Source organism: Anser cygnoides, chromosome 1 (assembly GCF_040182565.1).
Source record: "Anser cygnoides isolate HZ-2024a breed goose chromosome 1, Taihu_goose_T2T_genome, whole genome shotgun sequence".
Lineage (NCBI taxonomy): Eukaryota > Metazoa > Chordata > Aves > Anseriformes > Anatidae > Anser > Anser cygnoides.
The window spans coordinates 27098095-27121061 of record NC_089873.1 but is presented as its reverse complement, the minus strand read 5'-3'; the positions used below and the strand labels follow the sequence as shown (position 1 = coordinate 27121061).

The 22967-nt window shown below is 40.7% G+C and overlaps 1 protein-coding gene across 2 annotated transcripts in view; it reads right to left on the bottom strand.

Moving 5' to 3' along the window:
- The window catches only part of CTTNBP2 (cortactin binding protein 2), an 89559-nt gene extending 66850 nt beyond the window's left edge, over positions 1-22709 (bottom strand). Inside the window, exons 1-2 of one of the 2 annotated variants that reach the window (XM_013190811.3) lie at positions 22309-22709; positions 10242-10349 (exon numbers count right to left, since the gene is read on the bottom strand). In XM_013190811.3, coding sequence (XP_013046265.2) covers positions 10242-10349; positions 22309-22425 — 225 coding nt within the window. In that variant the 5' untranslated portion in view covers positions 22426-22709. Of the gene's footprint in view, positions 1-10241; positions 10350-21799; positions 22211-22308 lie in introns of those variants that run through there. The other variant, XM_048050986.2, reaches the window with a different exon arrangement.
- Between the last annotated feature and the right edge of the window lie 258 nt (positions 22710-22967).

Here is a 22967-nt window from a genome sequence, read left to right as displayed (position 1 = left end):
TAATTAAAAAGGTCAGCAAACTGTGTGTTTACAATGCTTAACAGTATGGATTTACTTGAGGTAAAGTATAAGATTTCAGAGTTTTGAAGTGATTTCCAGCATCCATTTGGAAAAAAAAAATTTGGAGAGTAATGTGTATTACATCCAAGGACAATTTTATTTTTGCCACTATCCCTGGAGAAGAGGTTGAATGAATGAATACACCTAACTAAATCCATTTGATTTCTTGAACGGAACATTTTAAAGTAAACAGAATCCTTATCTGCATTCTGGATTTGACACCCTTTATTAAAAATTTAAGGCACCTTCCCAGCTAGTACTCTCTTCATCGATACTTAAACTATTGATTTTAAATTAGTCATATAACAGCTTATATTTCCGCAGAACCTAGCTAAAATTTTCTCTGCTATTTCATAGAGAACTCTATAATCACTGTTGCTCTGTTTTCTCAATTTTTCCATTTATTTAAACAAATGGAATGCTGGCCTTTATAACAGACCTAGCGCGAAGTATTTTTAGCACTCTGCCAGAGCTGCTAAGACAGATGTCTCTCTGGGAGAACTGCAGGTGGAAAGACCTACCCACCAGGCAGAACAGCATCAAAACAGAGCGAAAGGGAAAAAAGCACAGGGACACATAGACCCAAATGTAACAGAAGTAGTTGATGTTTTGTGAATATTTCCGAATATTTGAAAGTCACCCCACTCAAATCTCTTATTCACAGTAATGAAAATACTTTTATAAACAAGTATCATAATTTAATTTGAAAGATCCAAGAACAAACCCTATATATTTTTCTTCAGCAACAGTAACAGGAAGAAGCACTAAAATAAATTGCACACATGAGAGATGCACACAGAAAGGAAAGAAGCATTATGTATCAGTTGCACTTTAGTATTGCCATCAACAAAATTAACTGTGCCGTTTATTGGCATAGAGGAAACATCCTGTGTATGTCCACGTAACTAAAAACGGAAAATTACAGTTAATATAACAATACAGATAGGCTGTCCCAGTTACATTTCTCATTGTCAGCAATGAGAGTAATGATGGCAGCCAGAGAAAACATAGTTAAATAAGTCACTGTAACAATGAAGGCTCAGCTGTATTATTTATAAAGATCACAGAAACCAACAGTTACTTCAACACAATGATAGATGTTTTTATTATTATTTTTAAAAATGTGTGCATCTCTACTTGCTAGAGTCAGTTGGATTACACATGCCCACAAATGGGAATAGGGCAAATCAAGTAGGAAAGGTAAAGCAATTACCCAGATAAGCAACCAGCAGAACACTTTCAGCTAAATCAGTAGTTACATGCCTGGCAACAATAAAGTTATTCAGATCTTATGTCAAAAACAGAAAGAGAATATTATCAGTTTAACAGTCATTGCTGGAAAAAGACAGTTTCTAGCAATTTTATACTACTTTCATACTATTAGTCTCCAATTTTAGGAGAGCCTGGAATAAGGGTGTCTGCCTGAGTAGTAAAGCTAAGGTTAATAACAACGCACTGAAAGTAGTATTTTTGTATCATTTAACAACTGTTTTTCTTTGTTCAGTGCTTACTATCTCCCTTTGGCTAAGAGCAAATAACTGAAGAAGTAATGTAACACTACTAAAAACTTATTTTGTCAGTGGCTTCCAGAAGAGGCCTTTGTAGATGTCAAAAACAAACAAAAAACCAACACCCAGGATCCCTCAGATCAAAGCTAATGAATCCTGTAATTGCTGCTATTACATCCCCAACATCTATTGGAAAAGGCATAACGTGGCTCCATTCATAATGAAGTGCCAAATCTAAGGCTGATACTTGAAGGGAAAATCCACTTGATACCTTTCACGATGAAAAGAAAAGCATTTACTGTTAATTATCTACACTTAAAAAGCCAGTACTACCAAAAAAAAAATACAAAAAAAAAACCACAACCACTGAATATAAGAAAAGTAAATACTTTGACAGGCAAACAAATTTTTTTTTTCCAATATCTCATCTTTTACCTAGGATATTAATATTTAAAGCCAACCTACAAATACTGGAAACAGTATTTTCAAACTATTGAAACACAGACTCTGGCAATATCAAGAATAAGGTATAAGGCTGTCCTTTGATTTAAAAACAAACAAACACATTTTATAAAAATGTAAAATCTCGAACATTTTACACATTTCCTGAACTACAGTGTTAGGATTCGCTGTCCAAAGCATATTGATTATTTTCTTTAAATGAGACAAACAAAAGCTATTTTCTAGCACTGTACCCAGTCATGCAATTCTTAAAAAATGAGGCTCACATAGATATTTAATAGATTACTACTTTTTACTACTATTAACTACTATTTAATAGATAACTACTTAATTGATAGCTACTTTCTTGAAATATTTAGCAATACAGCAGAGTATCAAAACTTAAATTTATATTAAAAAAAGTTTATCTTGCATAGTATAAATTACAAAAGATACAAGACATAACCCATGATTTGGGAGATTTGAACATCTTTTAGGCTGTGTATAACAACACTTTTTAAATTAGGTGAACAAAGAACACACTGCATTGTTTCATAGAATCCCAGAATGGTTTGGATTGGAGGGGACCTTAAAGACCACCCAGTTCCACCCTCCTGCCATGGGCAGGGACACCTCCCTCTAGACCAGGTTGCCCAAAGCCCCATCCAGCCTGGCCTTGAGCACCTCTAGGATGGGGCACCCACAACTTCTCTGGGAAACTTGTGCCAGGGCCTCACAACTCTGACAGTAAAGAATTTTTTCCTTATATCTAATCTAAATCTTCCCTCTTTCAGTATAAAGCCATTACGCCTTGCCCTGTCACTACACCCCCTGACAAAGAGTCCCTCCCCAGCTTTCCTGCAGGCCCCCTTTAGGCACCGGAAGGCTGCTCTAAGGTCTCCCCAGAGCTTTCTCTTCTCCAGGCTGAACAACCCCAACTCCCTCAGCCTGTCTTCATAGGAGAGGTGCTCCAGCACCTTGATCGTCTTCGTGGCCCTCCTCTGGCCTCTTTAAATAAATAACAGATAAAGAAAACATTCAAAACTAAGCACTGAAAACCATCTCATCTATTAACCTGAGATTTATTCATACTTCATAGTTTTCTTACAATCAAGAAATCTGAAATAGCTTGAAATACTGAAACTTTAATTATGCTTGCTTATTAAAAGTAACAATCCGATGAGTAAGGACACAAACTACAGATCACTGCATCCTAAATATTCAGTAAAAATTAAATTTTTGAAAAGAAATTCAAACACGCAAAAATGACAATACAAGCAAGGCATTACCTAATTATTCTACAGTTCACTTTTGCCACCAAGGCCAACGATTACCATCATACTGTCTACAACAATAACCTTCTGTTACACACAATTTAAAATCATCTGCTCCTCCTTCTAGCTAATCACCATTTTTCAAAGACACCTGCTACAAAACAGTCTGTCTTACTGGCTGCCAGAAACCTCTGAGGCTGCCTCCTGTGTGCTCCCAGCTCCATTCTTTGGTACAGAAGAGTGGGATTCACGTGGAAGTTCACCTTTGAATTTTAAATTTGCAACAACTTATCACAATCAGTGCAAGTAAGATTCTTCAAAATGTATATGTGGCATAGTTTCCCTTGGCAGATCACACTTAATATAAATGTAATTTTTCCTCCCTATCAGCCTATTTGTGAACAACCAAACTCTATATGGTTTCACTCCCCCTTTTCTTAGAGCTCCCAGATTTCTTCTCCTCTAACTCCAAAGTTCATTCTAGAAGTGTTGTCTTATAGTACAACTCTTTGATTTTGCACAGTAGTCCATGATCAAAACTTTATTCAAATGCAAGTGACAATTCTATTTTAACATTTAATTTACAGAGCATAGACAAAAAGCAGTACCACCCCATCACAACATGCAGAAGGTAATTAACATAAAAAGGATGCAAAATCTCTAGCTAAAAAAAAAAAATAAAAAAAAATCTTGATTAAAACCTCAACCTGTAATAGGCAAAAGTCTGCCTTGGCCAATTGAAGGAAGTTCTTGTACTGGACAGAATTTACCAGGAAGCAGACAGATCAAATTATGTAAACACAGTTTGCAAGTTTCTGCAGCTCCCTTTCCAAAACTTTTGCTTATTACTTACCTGAGGTGCACCTCCACCCCTTCAAGGAATAGCTCATTCGTTACTGAAATGCAGAACCATGCATGAAAGTCTCCATACTAAGCATAATTATAAGTATCAAATTTTCTACTATCAATCTAGATTACCTACCAAACCCAAAAGTTGTTAGTATACTGTCATCACAAACAAAATATGATACACTAAGGTTTTTTGGTATTGTCTGAACTCCACACATGAAAGAAAAGAAGAAAACACAATAGGGCTTTATAATACTGACGAAACACCTACAACCAAATTCACCTTGCTATACTCATACTGCCCTCCTGATCCTGCCGTCACATACATAGCACCTGTTCATTCGGTGCTCACTTAAGCTTGGAGAAAAGACACCGCCCCAAACCAATGTCACTGATACTGTAGTCACCTTTGATTAAACAAAAATATATCTGTTGTTGGTGTTGACAAACTTTATAGTCAATTTTTTTTGAATTTCAACAGGGATTTTTCCCCCAGAGTATCTAGTATTTGCATTTTTTGTCACACTAATTAGCACACACCTCAGAAGCAAGATAAACATTTTTCACTTTACCATGCACTACCTACTGAATTTTACATATCCAAATAAAACAATTAAAAGAATAACATTAAGTAAAAATCTCAACTATGATGGGTTTTAAAATTAAAAAAAAACAAACAAACTACTACTGATTTAACTTCATGAGAGTCACCATCAAAAACAGCATCCGGACTTTCTAAGTCCATTTCGACAGCTAACATGAGCACTTCGTCATACGAAGGTCAGTGCACTTTAAAAATCTCCTCTGGAAAGCAGGAAGATGCAGTAACCATATTATGGCTGGAGGAAAAAAAAAAAAAACAAAACAACACAAACACAAAACCAACCACACAAATTAATGCTGTATTTGAGGTCACAGCTGTGTGTGGCCAGTGCCACGCCGTATGTGACCACTTTACCACCTCCACATTAGGAATATATTATCCCTATTATCCCCTTGTTAAAGCAGACCATTTATTTGGATAATTGACAAAGATGGAGGAAGCAGCTACAGTCAAGTTTTCCTCTTTTTTTTTTTTTTAACTATATGCATTTACAATGGCAATTAGACTATGCTATTTCTTATTAACAAAATAACTTTAAAAATAAGATCAGATTATCTTTTAAACCATTAATCGCGGTGCAAACCTCACCACGGACCTATTAAAATAAAGAAATTACAGATTCAAAAAGAACTATCAGTGTAGTAGTTATTACAAAGCCAGAGAGCTAATTAGAAAGATTTATAGAAAGATCACCTCCCTTGAGGTGAATCCTGATGTTGCCCTACACAGAAAATTAACTGTTCACTTGGAGAATAAATCTGGAAATTTGACCTGAGTGTCACAAAGGTCTGTTGTTCCAAGGATGCTGGTCCTCACAGCACTGACCTTCTACAGCAACCTAAATTGTGCTAGATGATAGTAACTATAACTGTTTTTAAGTCTGAATTTTTGACTTCCAGCTTCCAGAGTTCCCCAAAAACGTTCCCCAGAAAAGAAATAGGGTTCTAATAGAGATTGATTGAGCAAAATACCAAGGCTTTTGTATTGTAAAAGTCAGAATATACTATGCTAACAACAACTATACTATACATGTTAAGGGCAAAAACAACAAACAAACAAAGAAACCCCATAGCTTTTCTTTATATCAAAACACCAATCTACTTTATTACAGCAATAATAGGAGACATTGACCCAGTTAGATAATGCTTCCTGCTTCACCAACTGAAACAACAGCCCTTTTTTTAGAAATAGGAATGCTATGTGTCATTATGTATCTGCAGTTATGCATATTATAAAAAAACAACAATGTATTGTAAAAGCAGACATATACAGATGTCATTTGCCTATTTCTTATGAATGCAGTTTGGATTTGAAGTTTGATTTTCATTTCAAAACAGACTTCAAAATATCAAAACTTTATATAAAACACAATGGAAGCTCAACATTAAACAAGATATTATGCACAAAGATGCCATAAAAGGACTTAATTATTATATATGACACCTTGGGTTTGGTTCTCTAATTAATCATGTGGCACAAATTCAAGTGCCTTAATAAAATCTATTACACCAATAATATTAACTTTACTGAATTTCCTTTTTTTTTTTTCCCCAGTGGGATGAGTAGTTAATTTAATAAGATTTCTTCCCATGATCCCAAACTATTGCCCTTTCTCACTTTTAATTTTTATTTTCCACTGATTAGACCTTTTCGAAAATTTCTGGAAAAAGTCTATGCAACATCCTAAATGTAAGTGTTAAATGAGGAGTTAGTAGCCATCTTCTCTGATGCCTACTAATACCAATAGGAAATTAAACTGAAACTCATAAAATATGAATTTCTTTTGTGATACAATGAGTATGTGTAAATGAACAGTTAAAAAAGAAGCATTTGAAGACAGCACAATCCTGAAATCCAAGGGCATTTCCTCCCTTTCAAAAAGCAATATTACAGCAGCACTAACAGATACACGATATCATTTTGGAGTTTAATTTATTTCACTGACTCCTCAAACCATGCATAATTTTACAGCTATTTTCATTTAAACAAGAGAAACCAAGAAAAAACAGAAGTTATGAAAACAGAACACATTCAAAAGATTATTATTTTAGATTTCTATGAGCTATTCAGTAGTAGAGTTTTCTCCATACATGACTGTGGCTCAGTCCACAAAAAACAAAGTCAGTAATGTTTTCTGCTTAATCCAGCAGAACCCACACAAGCAAATTACACTTTTACAACATAATATGAATTAACCTGCAATCATGAAAAGGAAATTTCCAAAATAAGCCAAAAAAATCACTTAAAGCAAGATTTTAAGTGGTTTAAGCGATAGCTCCCTAACACGTATAAACTATAAACGCATCAATAAGAAAAAACAGCAAGGCACAAATTCCAACCCATATCTTATCCAAGAAGATTTTTTCTGCTCCTTAGATCTTACCCCTTAACTCTGAAAGAAACCTCTGTTCCATTCCACCAGGGAATACAGTGGATAAGGTGTTGATTGTGATGATATGATGCGTATACTAAGAGAAACCATTTGGCACTGTGCTCCTGTAAGAGTCAGCTTGACATGAAATTCCACCTATGGATGTTGAAGGTGTTTTTTGAAACTTATTTATTTTAAACATACTTGGCCTTGTAGACAGAGAAAGTGCATTAGATCTGTCTCAGATTTTCAGTAAAGCACATGATATGGCTTCACACAAAATTAGTGAAGCAGGAAACAAGAGGTCAGCGTAAGAACACATACAATGGGGAAAGGACAGACTAACAGATGCCTCAAGCAGGTCCTGTTAAAATGGATTAATCTTAATGCTAGAGGCAGGTTATGAGTAGTACCACCTGAGTCAGTCTTTAATTATATTCAGTGTTACTAGTTCTTTTGTGATCTGTCAAAACCAGTTCTTTCCAGTGTCCAAATCTTCCAGGACAGACATTTCCAATAGATGTATAAACAAACACTATTGATTGCACGAATTTTACAAATGCTCAGTGAAACCCTGCAAAATGTGTATGGATAAGGGCACATATATTTAAGAACAATGTATTTAAGCTTTAGCGATTATAGAGAAAAAATCTGATATGACAACCACAAAGATGAAGTTACTTTCTAAGAGGAGATTAAAAGACCCAGTTCTTTAGTCTTACAAAAAGATCAATAACATATGAAATAGCGTAATAAATGTATACATCACAGAAACTAAAAACTGACAGGAAAATCACCTACGAGTAAAAGACAATTTACATTGTCTACTATATGGCTTGAAATTAACCAGTTCTGACCTATCCAAGAAATTAGTCTTTCAAACAAAAGCCTTGCAGTATTAGTAGAATAAAAACAAAAAGAAAACAGACAACAAAACACACACAGAAAACCACAGAAAAAGACCCACCCCCAAACATTACTAATTTTAAAATAGAGCTTTATCAGCTTCTGAAATAACAGAAAGTCATTTGCATTTCCTTATGGCTTTAAGGATACACAATGTATGCCCATTTGTCAAAATGAACCAAAGTCAGTACTAAATTCAACACAATTCCAATGGCATTATCTCGTTATTCTATTTTAAAAATTAGAAGAAAAAAAAAAAAGGATTTATATCTGACTATCTAGCAGCTTTTTTGGAGGGTCCCTTAGAGGCTCTATCCACTAGTATTGCTGACTTGTGGTAACTGATTCTCAAGAAGCCAGAGGATCCCAAAGTATCATATTCCAAGATATCAGGCTACAGATCTTCAGCAGGTACAACTTCCAAGTTTCCCAGTACTGGTACAGTTAACCAGGCACATTGCCTGGAAGACTGAGTTCCATATGGATTTTGTTTAGAGGATTTTAGTATGACACACGGGAAGTGGAAATTGAGATGCAGGAGAATAAAAGAAAAGAAACACCACCGTTTTTCAACATTTATATACCATATGTGAAATGGAGCAATTTTTAATATTGATCTGTATTAGCTATCAAGAACTACCATGTACATACTAATATACTGCCCATTTCAGCAGGTACATGGGAATCCAATGTAGACTTTTTCTCTCCGGAGACTGCACTCCACATTTTTAGCATTTACTCTCATTAAATGTGTTTGTTTGGTTTTTTATTTTTTTATTTATTTTATTGAATCTCAATACATCCATTATTTGGTGTGCAGTGTAGTAGCTTGGCCATGAACATGTAGTAAAGAAAATTGTCTGAATATTATATTTGCATTCCTGCAGCCAAATCCAACCAACCAACCAACAAAAAAAAAACAACCATTCTGAATGGAGGTGTACACGTTGTTCCCTCTTTTACAAAATCTTAACTGGCAGTCACAGAAAAGAAAAGGTTCTCATCTGGACAACTGAGATGTGAAATTGTAAAGCAGCTTGATGAAAAGGCAATACATTTCAATGTATGCACACACATGAAGGCCCAACACCAATGAATTCAAAGTGCAGTAATCCCCCAGAATCATATTGCTTCCAGCACCTTATTGTCAGTACAAAGTGAAAATTGTATTTTATAATAGAGTTTTATACTTATAAAGTCTTTAGTTATTAATGCAGGTGCATCAGTGACAGCTACTTTAAAGGTCCATTTGCATCACGATGTGAAGCCACCACAAAACAAATTAAAATTGAATAAAAATGCATTTGCAATTGTTACTGTGACATTACAAATGGAAAACGTTCCCACGTTACCTGGTTATCATTGCATATACTACTAATATTTAGTATTAATATATTTTATTACATTCAGCTTTTCCTTTAAGAGACCTTAAAGGGCATAATTTGCTTCTATCCAACTGTGAAGCTATAAGTATTTTCAATCCATGTAAGACTGTTTTCCCCCTAAACCTGCACTCTGTTTGGCAGCTCTGCTTAAATTGATCGGTAACAGAATAAAATTTAAATTTGTTACAGTCAAAAAATGTATCATCTTATTATTAAAATACAGTTGTTTGTACATTTCCAGTCAGCTTTCTAAGCTGACTTTCAGACTGCATCCTCTCAAAGCAGAAACCAACCTTCACATGTGCCTAGCACACACAAAAAAACACCTAATCAAGCACCTGTGAGTGCTGCTAGAATACATATCCTGTAATTTCCCTTTTTTTAACCAAAAAAAAAAAAAAAAGCTTTTTCTTAATTGGACATAACCATCCAACTTTGTCACTCCTCCTGTCTCACAGAATGATTGGATGTACAAATATATAGAACATCAGAACAAACAAAGAATGGACTGAATTCTCTGTTGAAGTCATTCCTTCGTTTCACAAATAACAGATTCTACAGCATAAAAGAGTTTATAGAGGAAGTCATTTTCACATTTTTGCACTTCTTTCACTGAAACTTTATTGGTATTTTACACCAAAATTATACAGAATTACTGAATGACAACAATTAAACAAGAACATGCTTTGTGATTACTGAGATTTAGTCAACCTAAAGCTTAGAAATCATAATTTATTCTTCCACTAATAACATTCTATGCTCAGTACAAAAGAATTGGCAAAAGAGAATGTAAAATATATATATATATATATATATAAAAACCACAACAACCCTGTAACTTACCCGCAAAGCTTCAATTACAAGGTCTCGTGCTTCTAGTTCTCCTTCCATTATACTCAAAAGCATCCGCAATTCTGGCTTGCTCAAGTTATCCACATCAAACTCTTTTTTCTGTAACAAACAAAACACTAATGAACACACTAATTAAATGTTTGTAATGGTTACTGTAGATATGAAATGAAGACATATCAGCATCCTAATTATGGGTTACTCAAACATCCGTGACTGTCAAAGTTGAGGTGGCTTTCTTTGTAGCACACAAAGTCAAAATAAATAGTCTGTTTCTTTTCATTTAAGGTGAAGAACTTAAAAGCCCACCAGCATGGCATTGCTTCAAATCCTATACTGTTGCAAGAAACTGACCCTTGAAAGTCTCATAATTGATAAGGGTGAAATGATAAAAAAATTAACTTTGTTCCTATATACAGCCTTACAGTGACAGAAACATTTCAGCAGACCTGAAATAACACATCAAGAATGAAGGCAAGAGAAGACGACAGAACCAAATTACAGGACTGTATGTGAAGTTTCGAAGCACAGCTTGAGAAAAGACGTGAAATCTTATCTGTACACTTAATTCACAGTCCCCTTTTTTTGACTGGAGGATATAGTTCAGGTTTAAGAGGCACTGACAAACAACAGTTTATAGCAACAATTATCTCCTCACTCTGCAGTTATCAAGCTTCCTATAAGCCTGACTTCCACTTCTGAAAAGGCAATAGAATGAGTTTATAAGATCACTGAGCACGTGTAAACACTGTCTGCTTGGAAAGTCAGCATGGCTCCTGTAAAATGAAGTTCCTGCCTCATACTGCTAGGGTCCTGAAAGGCTGTCAACAGACAGGTGGGTAGAGGGGATCCTTTACTGCATGAAGTTCTCACCCACAGGAAAGGAATTGGACAGGTAAAAGGATTACGAGAGGAGGAGTAACTATTGTATGAGGAAAGACCACAAGGGTGGAAATCTTCAAGATTTGTATCCCCCCACGCAATCTCTGAGTGATCTGCTCTTGATACAAATTACAAAGGTAGGGGATAAGATGAATACGAATTGGTTTTGTTCACCAAACTCCACAATGCTAACAGAAGGAAACAGTGAAATTAGAAGGAGATCATTTTAAGGGAGAAAAAAAACAGCATCTAGTTCATGTGTTAGATTCAGCTGACCATTGTGATCTCCCATACGCTGTTCACTGCGAGGGAAATACTACAGTCCTTGCTATGACACAGACGTGTCTTCTAGTGAAGCCCCGAGATGAGGACACTCATCTATCTTCAGTCTGAAGTAATCAGCTGCCAAATTAGCTAACTGCCTATCTGGGTATAGAGTCTACTCTCCCTGGAGGAAGAAGTCAAATGTAAGAGTTCAGCTACCCAGGAGCTTAGCTTCCTCTCAGGAAAATCCAATAAAAATTAAGGTACCATTTCCTCTTTCTCAAGGCAAGAAGAGAGAAAACAGTCGTCTTTCCCTCTGGTTAGAGGGATGGATCAAAAGTACCCCAAAGCCCTAACTATATTAGATTTACTCCGGGTTCCCTTTTTTCACTTTGCAGTTAAAACACAGGTGCACAAATGGCTAGTGAGAACTGTGTGCCAGAACATTAGCTGTTCATATTCAACGTACAGTGGGCTAAGCTTCTTCATCTACTTGAACCACATGGATCAAGAGAAGACCGATGATTTCTATCAAATATAACTTTTTCTGGGACAGAGCCATCCACTCCAACCAATATTTCTAGACTGACCAGCAATTATCCTCCACCAACAATTATCCTCCAATTTTGCTGCCTGGCTCAGCTATTCTGCTGATACAAAAGATCCTTCATGCCCATGTTTAAGAAAAACAACCAGTTTCTTTCTCTGAAGGCTTTTTCCCAACATATGCTGCAGCAGCCTCTCACAGTGCTCCACATGGCCCAGCAATCAATGGATGTGCATGAAGTGCAGTTACTGAAAGCATGTAGCTCCTCATGAAATTTGACTAGATTTTGCCTCATAGGCTGCAGCAGATTTCACTCTCTGCAATTCTAACCACTAAATTTGTCAGATAGCAAGACCCACTTATCCACCCTCCTTCTTGTATGGACTACTTCATAATATCTAAAGGCTGAAGGACAACAATGGATCTATTCATATAACTTCCTTTAATACATGAAAAACCATCTCTGTTTTTCAGATGGAAAGCTGATGCAGAGACATCAAGTACTTTTTCCAAACCACACAGAAAGCAATGTAAAAAAGCCTTAAGTCTCCATTCAGTGGTTTCCCTTTCAAAAAAATACCTGCCTCCTCTGACAAAAAAATAAAAGGCACCCAAGACTTCTGATAGGCACAACCAAAGTTAAGAGGGGCATCCACAAAAGCACAGTGCAAGAAACATGACCCTACTCTTTTCTCTGAGTCAGTAAATTCTGCTTGTCAGGAGGTAAAGCCCAGGGCAGCTCTTTGTCAGAAGACCGACTGTACATCACAGGTGAAACATTTCTTTCCTACAGTCTTCCACAAGACATAAACGAAAAGACCTTTACATTCTTTACAAACCAGAGGCATAATTCAACATATGTGATGCAAGATGAGCTTTTTAAACTAACCATCTGATCAAGTAATTAAAGTAAATCTTACTCAAGTACATACCACAAACTAGAGCATGTGAAAAGACAGCAACAATGAGCAATTCATAAAATCGTAGAACCATAGAATATCCTGAGCTGGAAGGAATCCACAAGGATCATCGAGTCCAACTCCCAGCTCCACACAGGACCACCCAAAAATCAGACGCTACGTCTAAGAGCACTGTCCAAACACTTCTTCAATTCTGGCAGGCTCGGTGCTGTGACCACTGCCCTAGGGAGGCTGTCCCAGTGCCCAGCCACCCTCTGGATGCAGAACCTTTCCCTAACCCCCAGCCTGACCCTCCCCTGTCCCAGCTCCATGCCGTTCCCTCGGGTCCTGTCGCTGTCCCCAGAGAGCAGAGCTCAGCGCCTGCCCCTCCGCTCCCCTCGTGAGGGAGCTGCAGGCCGCCATGAGGCCTCCCCTCAGCCTGCTCTGCTCGGGGCTGAGCAAACCAAGGGACCTCAGTAAATCCTCATATGTCTTCCCCTCTGGACCCTTCACCATCTTTGTGGCCCTCCTTTGGACACTCTCTGATTGTTTTATGTCCTTCTTGTATTGAGGTGCCCAGAACTGCCCACAGTACTCGAGGTGAGGCCGCCCAGCGCAGAGCAGAGCAGGACAATCCCTTCCCTCGCCTGGCTGGCAGTGCTGGGCCTGATGCACCCCAGGGTGCGGTTGGCCCTCCCGGCTGCCAGGGCACACTGCTGGCTCATGCTCAGCCTGCTGGCAACCAGAACCCCCAGACCCCTTTCCACGAGGCTGCTCTCCAGCCTCTCATCCCTCAGGGCTGCCCCATTCAAAAGTGCTCTCTGTTAATTTAAAGTTAGATATAAATAGACAAAAAATTTTAAGAGAAAGTCATACCAATGACGTACACAGCTTAATTTTTATATTTTTTTTCATTTTGAAAACTTGACTTGAAAAATAAGAACTAGCAAAGCCACTTTATACATGAACAGCTCTAGCACGTCAGACTAAAAGCCCACTTAGCCTCGCGTCCTGTCTCCAGAAGCAGCCAATAGTGGATGACTTGAAATCAGCACCAGAGCAGGACAAGCACATAATGATACTTCCCAGAAATACTCTTCCAGCCTCCAGCAGTTTTCACCTTCTGAGCCATAAATTATTATTTTGCACATAGTAGTCCCTTGAAGGACATAGATTTTGTGAATCTGCCCCTTTGCTTTTTGAATCCACAGCCTTCCTGCAGCTCATTGCATAGCTTGTGTGAAGAACCACCAACTTTGCTGCGTCTGCCATCAGCCACTTTTGTTGGATGCTTTCTGATTTATTAAACATACTTTTGGCATATGATGAAATAAAACTAATCTTCCTCTTAAACACTTCCCTGCCACCTTCTGGGGACCAAGGTGTCAGTCATGGCAGGCTTGCATGAAGTTCTCTCATCCAGATGGAACATTTTTGGCCCGTATTACAGAGAAAACTCTTGTTTAGGCCTAGGAAAGTAATCTTCCTAACATCTTCCAGAGGAGCAGTAACACTTACATCTCCAGAAAAGAAAGACTCCATTAGTAGCTCATGGCTTATGTGTCATCTGGGGTTTAGCTACAATACCTCTGGTAGAGTGCCAAGCTGTAACAATTTAACCAACAATTTAACAACTATATAACCAAGCCATCCACTATATTTGTTTTACAACAGAGATACATGAATATGTTGCCCCAGGGTGAAATTTGGCATACACAACCAGAACATAGCCGTTTTTTTTTTCTTTCCTTCTTCCAGATTTTAAAATGTCTGGTTTATTTGATTTATAAGGATAAAATATCTGAAAAACACTGTGTCCTTTTCAGTTCTCTATGTCTCTAAAACTTCGTGTTATTTTTTCAGACCAACTTTGTAAGGGGTTTGTGTTGCCTGGCAGCAAGCACACTGACAACAGAGAAAACTGCTAATTAGCTAAAACTCAAATACCCGTGTACTCATCACAAAAGAGTATAGGGAAAATGCTAACCTGCACCATCTAAAGATAAACTGAGCTCTACTATGAGCCAAGAAGATGACATAAGCATAACCTCCAAACAAGAGAAGGCTGAGTTAGGACACAGGGATTGAACTGGAGAGGAAAACTCAGAAAGGGATGGAATGGGAAGAGCACCAAGAGACAAGAACAGAAGGGACTCCTTCCCACATACAGAGCTATTTAAACCAGAGATAAAAAAAAAAAAAAAAGTCTTTAATGTTAGATTTATCCCCACCATGCCCCAAGAACAACAACGTTTCTCGTGAGGGATTGGCAGTACCAATATCTTGGTTTTACTGACCTAGCCCAGCTGATACCATTGGCAATTTCAGGAGCTAAAGGTGTCGTTCCTTGTGCTACCAGGGCAGCTGCTCCAAACTGTGCTGCCTTCAGCACAAGTGTGAATAGGGGCAGCAGGAAAGACACAGCTTTGTACCTTCTCTAAGCAGAACCAGGGCAAAAAGCACAGAAGCTGTGGATTAATCACAGATGACCAGAGAAAACAATCTCCTTCCTGCTCAGAAAGCAGCTGGGTGGCCTTTTTAGAGATGGAGCTGGGTAGTAGCCCAGGACTTGGGAAAGAAAACTGTGAAGCATGATTAAGGGCTGAGGTGGAACGACAGGAGGGGAAGAAAAGTTAAAAAGACAAGAAGAAAAAATGGTGTATAGGAAAACACATAGGGAGCCCTTTCAGAAGGGAGGGAAAAGGTACATATCCACATTTGTTACATATTTTATGTGGTGTTCCATTAAATACACACAAGAATCCTCCTGAGGATTCACAAAGCAGACTTCCAAGACGAGCTTCTAAAAATAAAAGGATTTCCTATTACTTATCAGGTCGTACAAAGCAAACTTTTAATATCGTGACGGCCTCACAGCTGTCAGACCCACGAAATACTTGTACCAGGGAAACACAACCCTGATTCACACATTTGATGACAAATTTGCCAACTACCCTGATGTCCACCAGGTAGAACTCACCTGACCAAGTATAAGCACATTTCAACTGATTCTACTTTGTTACCTACATGTAAGTATCTGGTGCAATTTTAGGTATCTTGGGGATCAGAGAGATTCTTTTGGAGGCAGGTAGATATGATACAGAACTTAGAAGAATCACCCACACCATCTGGGCTGGTAGAAAGTCAGCTGGGATACCCAGAGCATGCATGTGGATCACTTAAGGAAGCCCCTGAGACAGGATTGAGACACCGAAAGGCAGGTGTCAGTATGTGAGTGAGGTGATGAATTTCCCGTTATTGCCAACAGAAAACCGATCAGCCCAGTCAAAACAGCCAAGAAAGCTGTTCAGCTTACCAGCCACCAGAACTATTTGCTCAAGGCTCCATTGGCAGTATCGGTCGGATTTCCACTCGCTGTAATAGGATAATTAACACTGTGCATACATGTAAACATTTAAATTTAAGTGCCTTGAATCCCACCAATACCTCCAAGAGTCATCCGTCAAGCCACTTCACTTAAAGCCAGAGAAATTTCACAGATATGTTTCCAAAACAGATCATTCCTTGTAACCACTTAATTCTTTCCACCAACTATAAATGGAAGTTTCAAGATCTAGCTCAATGCAAACACGGCGATGCGCTCAAATGAATCCTAACCCTCTTGTAGCAAAGAAAACTCTGCAAACAGAAAATGTGAAAGAAGTAGTTACAAAATCCATATAGCATTCACAGATACTTAAGAGAAAGCACGATTTATTGACTTGGCTGTGGAAGGCCTGATCTTTAGGCTGAAACCAGAGTAAGAGTGATGCCATGCTTCTCCAGAAATTATCTGATGGAAGAATACATGTCCGCTTCCCACCCCATCCAAAATGAACTTAGAGAAGTAAGATGAGACCTATAGGAATGATCTTGGCAACAACAAAAACAACAAAAAAATAATATGAAGGCAGAGAAATATCTTTCAAGGAAAAGCAATACTGTGGAACTTGCCCCTAAACTCAGACCAAGTTTCTTCCTGAAAAGAATATCACCCAACTTTAACATCCAGGACTTAGACAAAATGTCATACAGCCACATCTCAGGGACCTTGAGGGTACTTTAAATGCATTTAATTACACCCATCCATTAGTTCATTGACTTATTGGACTGTTCAGCACACAAAGTTACCAGCTTATACTGCTCCTCTCTTCTCCAAGCACAGCTCCCTTGCTTTCTGTTTTTTTTTCCAAAGGCTTTCTTTAAAAGGCATGGGGGAGGTTTTGTTTAGCTGCTGTGGATTTTTTTTGGCTTGGGCTAACTGCAAAACTTTTAACAGCTCCAGCATTAACCATAAATATACCTCAGAACTGAGAACTGTATTTTAGAAACAAACAAAACAAACAACAGAAAAAAAAAAACAAACAGCCCACAGCCCCTCCAAAATTAGTAAGACACTGATCTTTACACATACCCAAATATTCTCATAGCTGTTAAAACATGTTTCAATCTATGAACAGCCACAAAGGTACTTAGATACCTAACTTGCACTGAAATCGAATCATCTGAAAGAGATGCCTAAGTCTTTTTTATGAATCTAGGCTTACAACAGTCCTTTGATGACCATGCTTAAACTGGTACTAAACTTAACAGGGAATTCCTGTTCAGAAAGTCACGTACTTGGAGGCCATTTCTAAGGCAAATAGCATGATTTGATCCAGGTACAGGTTCACATTCTTCAAGTTATCTTTAGAACTATTTTTAAACCTTTCAGAATTTCACACCTTTCCCTGTGCTATGTTAGAACCAAACCCCAATGCCCAGGAAACGTATAATTCACACACCACACAGGCAGTGCCTCCTCCCTAAGCCTACTTGACTCCTTCCTGTTTACATATTCAAGGATGACACCGGTCTTGTAAATCTACAGCTCCCTTTCTGGGGAGGAGTGGGTGCAGAGGCAGACCTCCAGCTGTTGTCTTCCAAAAATGAGCTCTTTCTTTACTTTTTCTGCTTCTTCATTTCCATCTCATTCTGTCTTGCTATACCACCTCTGAGACCAAAGCAACGCCTCTCTTCCCTACGCTTGCACAAACATCCAAGCAGCTGGGAAAAAAAGCAGGATGTATTAAATCCCACAGATTTGCCCCTCCACACCGCTACCTGGCTCACAGCACTGCCCCTCTGCACTTCTCCTTTAGCAAGAGGCAACGTGACAGGCCCATGTTTGGAAAAGAAAGGAGCATTTACAAAGTGGACGACATTCACTGGCTTTCTTTTTCCATTCCCCCAGACCCCTGCAACAAGGGAAGAGAGGCCGTGCTGCCAGCCGTGGAGCTGAGCAGCACAGAAAAGGCAGGATGTAGGCAGGGCTAGTGGGAGGCAGAGCAGAAAAGAGGTTGTGGAGCAAGGCTTGAACTTTACCACTGCACGATGGATGGATCGTTACCAGCCACTCGTTACAGGAGAGATGCAAAGCAGTAGCAGGACTGAAACAGACCGTGCTGTGTCTGCATCTCACCTACCTGTTGGAACACCCCAACAGCACTGTGCATCTGACCAGAGGAAAATAACTTCTCTGAACATTGCCACTGCACTGTAGTCAGATGAGGATCGTGGTAGTTAATCAAAATCCTTTTGGAAGAAATAATTTTCCAGGGTGCAGTCCCTACTAAGAGACTCAGTCTTTGCTTTTCAAGGGTTATGGTCTCATTTTCTGCTACATGCAGTATTTTTCAGCCAAGAGTCTTTCCAACTTATCTACATCAGCCAGTATAACTGACCTGATCAAACCATCGTTTAGCATGTCACTACACTGCCCACAATGGCAATTCTACTACAAACGTTCTTGCAGATCGATAGATATTGAATACACCAAGCTAAGTATAAAATCCTCCTAACATGTCACCATAAAGTGTCATGGAACTTCTCTCCATTTATTTTGTTTAGTCATCAATTTTTAATCCACTTAATATTGACAATTTTTTTCTGTAGTGCAACTTCTTATGCTGTTACTTGATCCACAGCAACCCAGACTGACCCCGAATGATTTTTTCAAGTATGTAAACATCATTCTCAATGAACTTTTAACTGATGAAGGCAACAGAAAGATCACTACTCATTTTAGAGAAGTCAAGATATCATTCCACCAACGTGCTCTATACATACAGCCTTACAGCCAGCAGACACTACTGCCTTCTGGAGAAAAATACCGTTTGTGCTTTTGATCACTGGTCAAGCAAAATCAAAACCAGAGATTTTACTGAATAACTTTAACAAATTCTCTGATTTATAAGAGGCTTTTCATGCTGTTTGTTAAACCTGCACTGAAGCAATAATGTGTGACAAGACAGCCCTCCATGCACAGCAGGCTGGTGTTCAATGTTTCAACAAACAGACGGTCAAATTGAATTATTTCTTGCTCTTATATAATTATTACTGGTAGATATTATGCAGATGGAAGTTATTCAAAGATGTTTTAAAACACATGCATATTTTCCCTGAATTCTAGTCCAAATTGCACCACCACAATTTCACTGGCTCAGCCAATCAAGCTGTACAGGTATGAAAAAGGACCAAACCATTTCCATCCCATTTTTGTCATCCTTATCACAATAAAAATACCAATATTTTGCAAGAAAGAAAGCCCACTTGGTGGGCTTACCAAGAGCTGTGCTCCATCCAAGGGAACTCAGAAGGACAAGACTCTCAGCTTTGCTCCTAAATGTAACACTACAGAACAGCCTAGGCTTTTCTATCACTTTCTCTTGGGTGGGTTGGGGGGGGGGGAAAGCTGGGTGACACATTCTGTCCTTTTCTACAGTGCTTCTAAAAACAGTAAAAACCAAGTCTTTCTTTTCCCCCAGTGATGTTACTGATGGTGTACCTGACAGTGTACCAAGATACAAGAGTTACAGCATGAAGATACCCTACTGTATTGTCCTGCAGTGTACAGTTCCTGATTATACCATAAAAATTGCACATTAGTGCATTACTATTACAAATGCTATTCCTACAGTTTTCCATTGCACCATTTGTGCAATCAGGATTCTGAGAACTAAATCTAAAACTGTACAGAAAACAGTATTTCACTATAACTTGAGTTTAGCATGACTTACAAGACAGCCACCTAGATGTTTATTGTCATCCTAAATGTAAGCAAGATGATCCAATTCATAATTTTATATCTTGAATTTGAAGACAGAAAATAAGCTACTCACAGTAACCCTTCAAAAGGAACACTGGAGTACTGTATAAATATTTTTTAGGAATCTTTTCATTGCCCGTAAGTGTTCTTTTTACTTCCCTATACCAAGGATAAAATGAAATCGACAATTTAACATTTCTAATAGTAAGGGGAAAAAGCGTGCAGTGTAGAGCTGTCACTCCTTCATGACAATGAGAACATCAGATTGCATGAGCAGCTCATACTGCATTGCCTAACAGGACAATATTAAAGCAGTACTTGATTAAGCTACTTTTTTGAATTCTGAAGGTAGTAAGAACATGAAACACTAAAGAATTTAGTATAATTTTTACTCAGAACTAGGACTTGAAAGTATTTGATATTTTGCTTTTATGAATCATCACCTCAATATTCTTTTATATCAAAGCCATGTCATTGTTTTAAAAGACAGCGATGTGATTCACTTCGTAAGGTTTACCTTTTTATTTTTTTAAAGTAAAACTCAATTTCTGTGACAGCGCAGGAGTTAAAATGTGCAAGTGAAATTAACTGGAGAGCCGGAACATGGCTTCAGATAAGAATTTGTGCCTACTTGGAAGAAAAGAATATGTATCTATATAGGGGTATATAGGGGTATATAGGGGTATATAGGGGTATATAGGGGTATATAGGGGTATATAGGGGTATATAGGGGTATATAGGGGTATATAGGGGTATATAGGGGTATATAGGGGTATATAGGGGTATATAGGGGTATATAGGGGTATATAGGGGTATATAGGGGTATATAGGGGTATATAGGGGTATATAGGGGTATATAGGGGTATATAGGGGTATATAGGGGTATATAGGGGTATATAGGGGTATATAGGGGTATATAGGGGTATATAGGGGTATATAGGGGTATATAGGGGTATATAGGGGTATATAGGGGTATATAGGGGTATATAGGGGTATATAGGGGTATATAGGGGTATATAGGGGTATATAGGGGTATATAGGCACACACACACTAGTAGTACCCTCAATTTCCCAGAAACTAGCGCCATCCTGCCTTCTGGGGTTGTTGCTTTCAGAAAAGACCCAGCCTAAACCTCGCAGCTCCTCGGCTGTATTGCCCCCGACCCGGCGCTCGGTTGCAGGGCTGGGCGCTGCCGGGGGGCTCACCCCGGGCTCTGCCGGGCGATGCCCAGGAGCTGAGCCCCCCGGCAGCCCCCCCACAACCCAAGGAGGGCTTCGCAGGGGGGTGAGGAGCCCCAGGGAGCTGGGGGCACCGTGTGGGGCTCAGCCCCGCGCTGAAAGGAGCGGAGCGGGCAGCCCCCGCGCCCCGCCACCGGCTGGCACCGGGGCGTCCCGCACCCCCGGGGGGCTCTGCCCGGCTGCCGTGGGGGGGGGCGCTAGAAGGGAAGGGAAGGAGAAAAAAAGGCTCCTGCGGGCTCGGCAGCCCGGGGAGGGTTATAGGATCGACGTTTCTCCCGGCCCCGGGCGCTGTCACCGCCTCAGCCCGCTCGGGGAGCGGCGGGAAGGCAGCGGGGGGACCCCGGGGGGACCCCGGCGCCCTGCCCTGCCCAGCCCCGCTCTCAGACAGCGGGGAAGGAACAATGGGGGGAGCCCCTCGGGTGGGGAAAGGAGGACGGGGGGACCCCCAGCGCCTCTCCCTTCTTCTCGCCCCTCGGCCGCAGCCGAGCCCCGTCCCGCCCCGGGGGGGAGAAGGAGGGCGGAGGGACGGAGCGGGGGAGGCAGGTCTCCGAGCGCCGCTTCGTCCCATCCCCGCAGCACCCCCTCGGCCGGCCGAGCCGGCTCTAACCCCCCGCGGCCCAGCCGAGCCCGTTACCGCCGCCGTAGCCGCCGAGTCGTCCCGGGCGCCGGAGCCCGGCTCGCCGCTCGCTCCCTCCGTCGCCATCTTCCCGCTGGAACGGCTCCGGCGCGGAGCGCGGCGCGGAGCCTTGTGGCAGCCGCCGCCGCCGCCGCCAAGGCGCTTAACCCCCTCCCCGCCGGCACCGAGCCCACCGGCAGCGGGGAGCTTAACCCCTCCGCCGCCGCTCCGAGCCGCCCCGGGCGAGCGAATCCCGGCGCTGGGCCAGCGGGAGCTCCGCTTTCCCCTCCTCCCCTCCGCCCCCCGCCATCGGGCGGAGGAGGGGGGAGCGGGACCCCGCGGCGGGCTGCCCGCCCGCGGTGGTGGCTGAGGGGAGTGCCCCTGGCACGGCGCGGCCCGGGCCCCGCGCAGGCACCTCTCGCCTCCTTCCCTTCCCTGCCTCCGCCGTGGCTTGGGAGGAGGAGAGTGGAAAGAGAGGGTAGAGGGGGGAAAGAAAGAGAAGATCCGGTGCGGTGGGCTTGGCTCACCTGGCCGGTTAGATCCAGCTGAAGTCTTTCGGGGAAGGGCACCTCTCTCTTTCTGGGGGGCCTGACAGGAAAGAGCACCTCTCCCACCGCCTCCCCTGTGGAGGGGGGGACACACATGGCTGTCACCAGCCCTTGTTTACAGACATGTTTTCGAGCCGGAGTGGCTTCAGAGCCTCTGTGAGGTGGACCTTCGTGCAGGCCTAGTGCTTTGAGGCCAGGTTAAAGAAAGCATCCCTGCGGCAGCCCTAGAGCTCATCCTGGCTTGGGGCTGCCTTTTGCCTTTCCAGACCAGTACCTAAGTCAAAGCCTGCTTTAACCCCTCCAGAGGAAGTTTCAGGCCATCATGTTAAGCCCACTACCCCATAGGCTATCTGCATGTCTGCCCCCCAAGAACATACGCCTTCCTCCAGGAGATGTTCCTCAAAGCCTTGCCTCAGCTCTTTTCCCCCTCAATGAGAACCCACCTGCCTAGCTATAGGCCAAATCTAAATGAACTCTTCTCTAGAAGAAACAAATCCGTGACAAGCCAAACTTGGGACCTGGTTATTCTACAGCCTCATATAACTTCCACATATAACACAAGTAATTCCAAGGAGCCTTGCTGGTCTCCTTGTCTAATAGGGACACCTCACTTTCAGGTTTATTTCCAATTCCTTTGG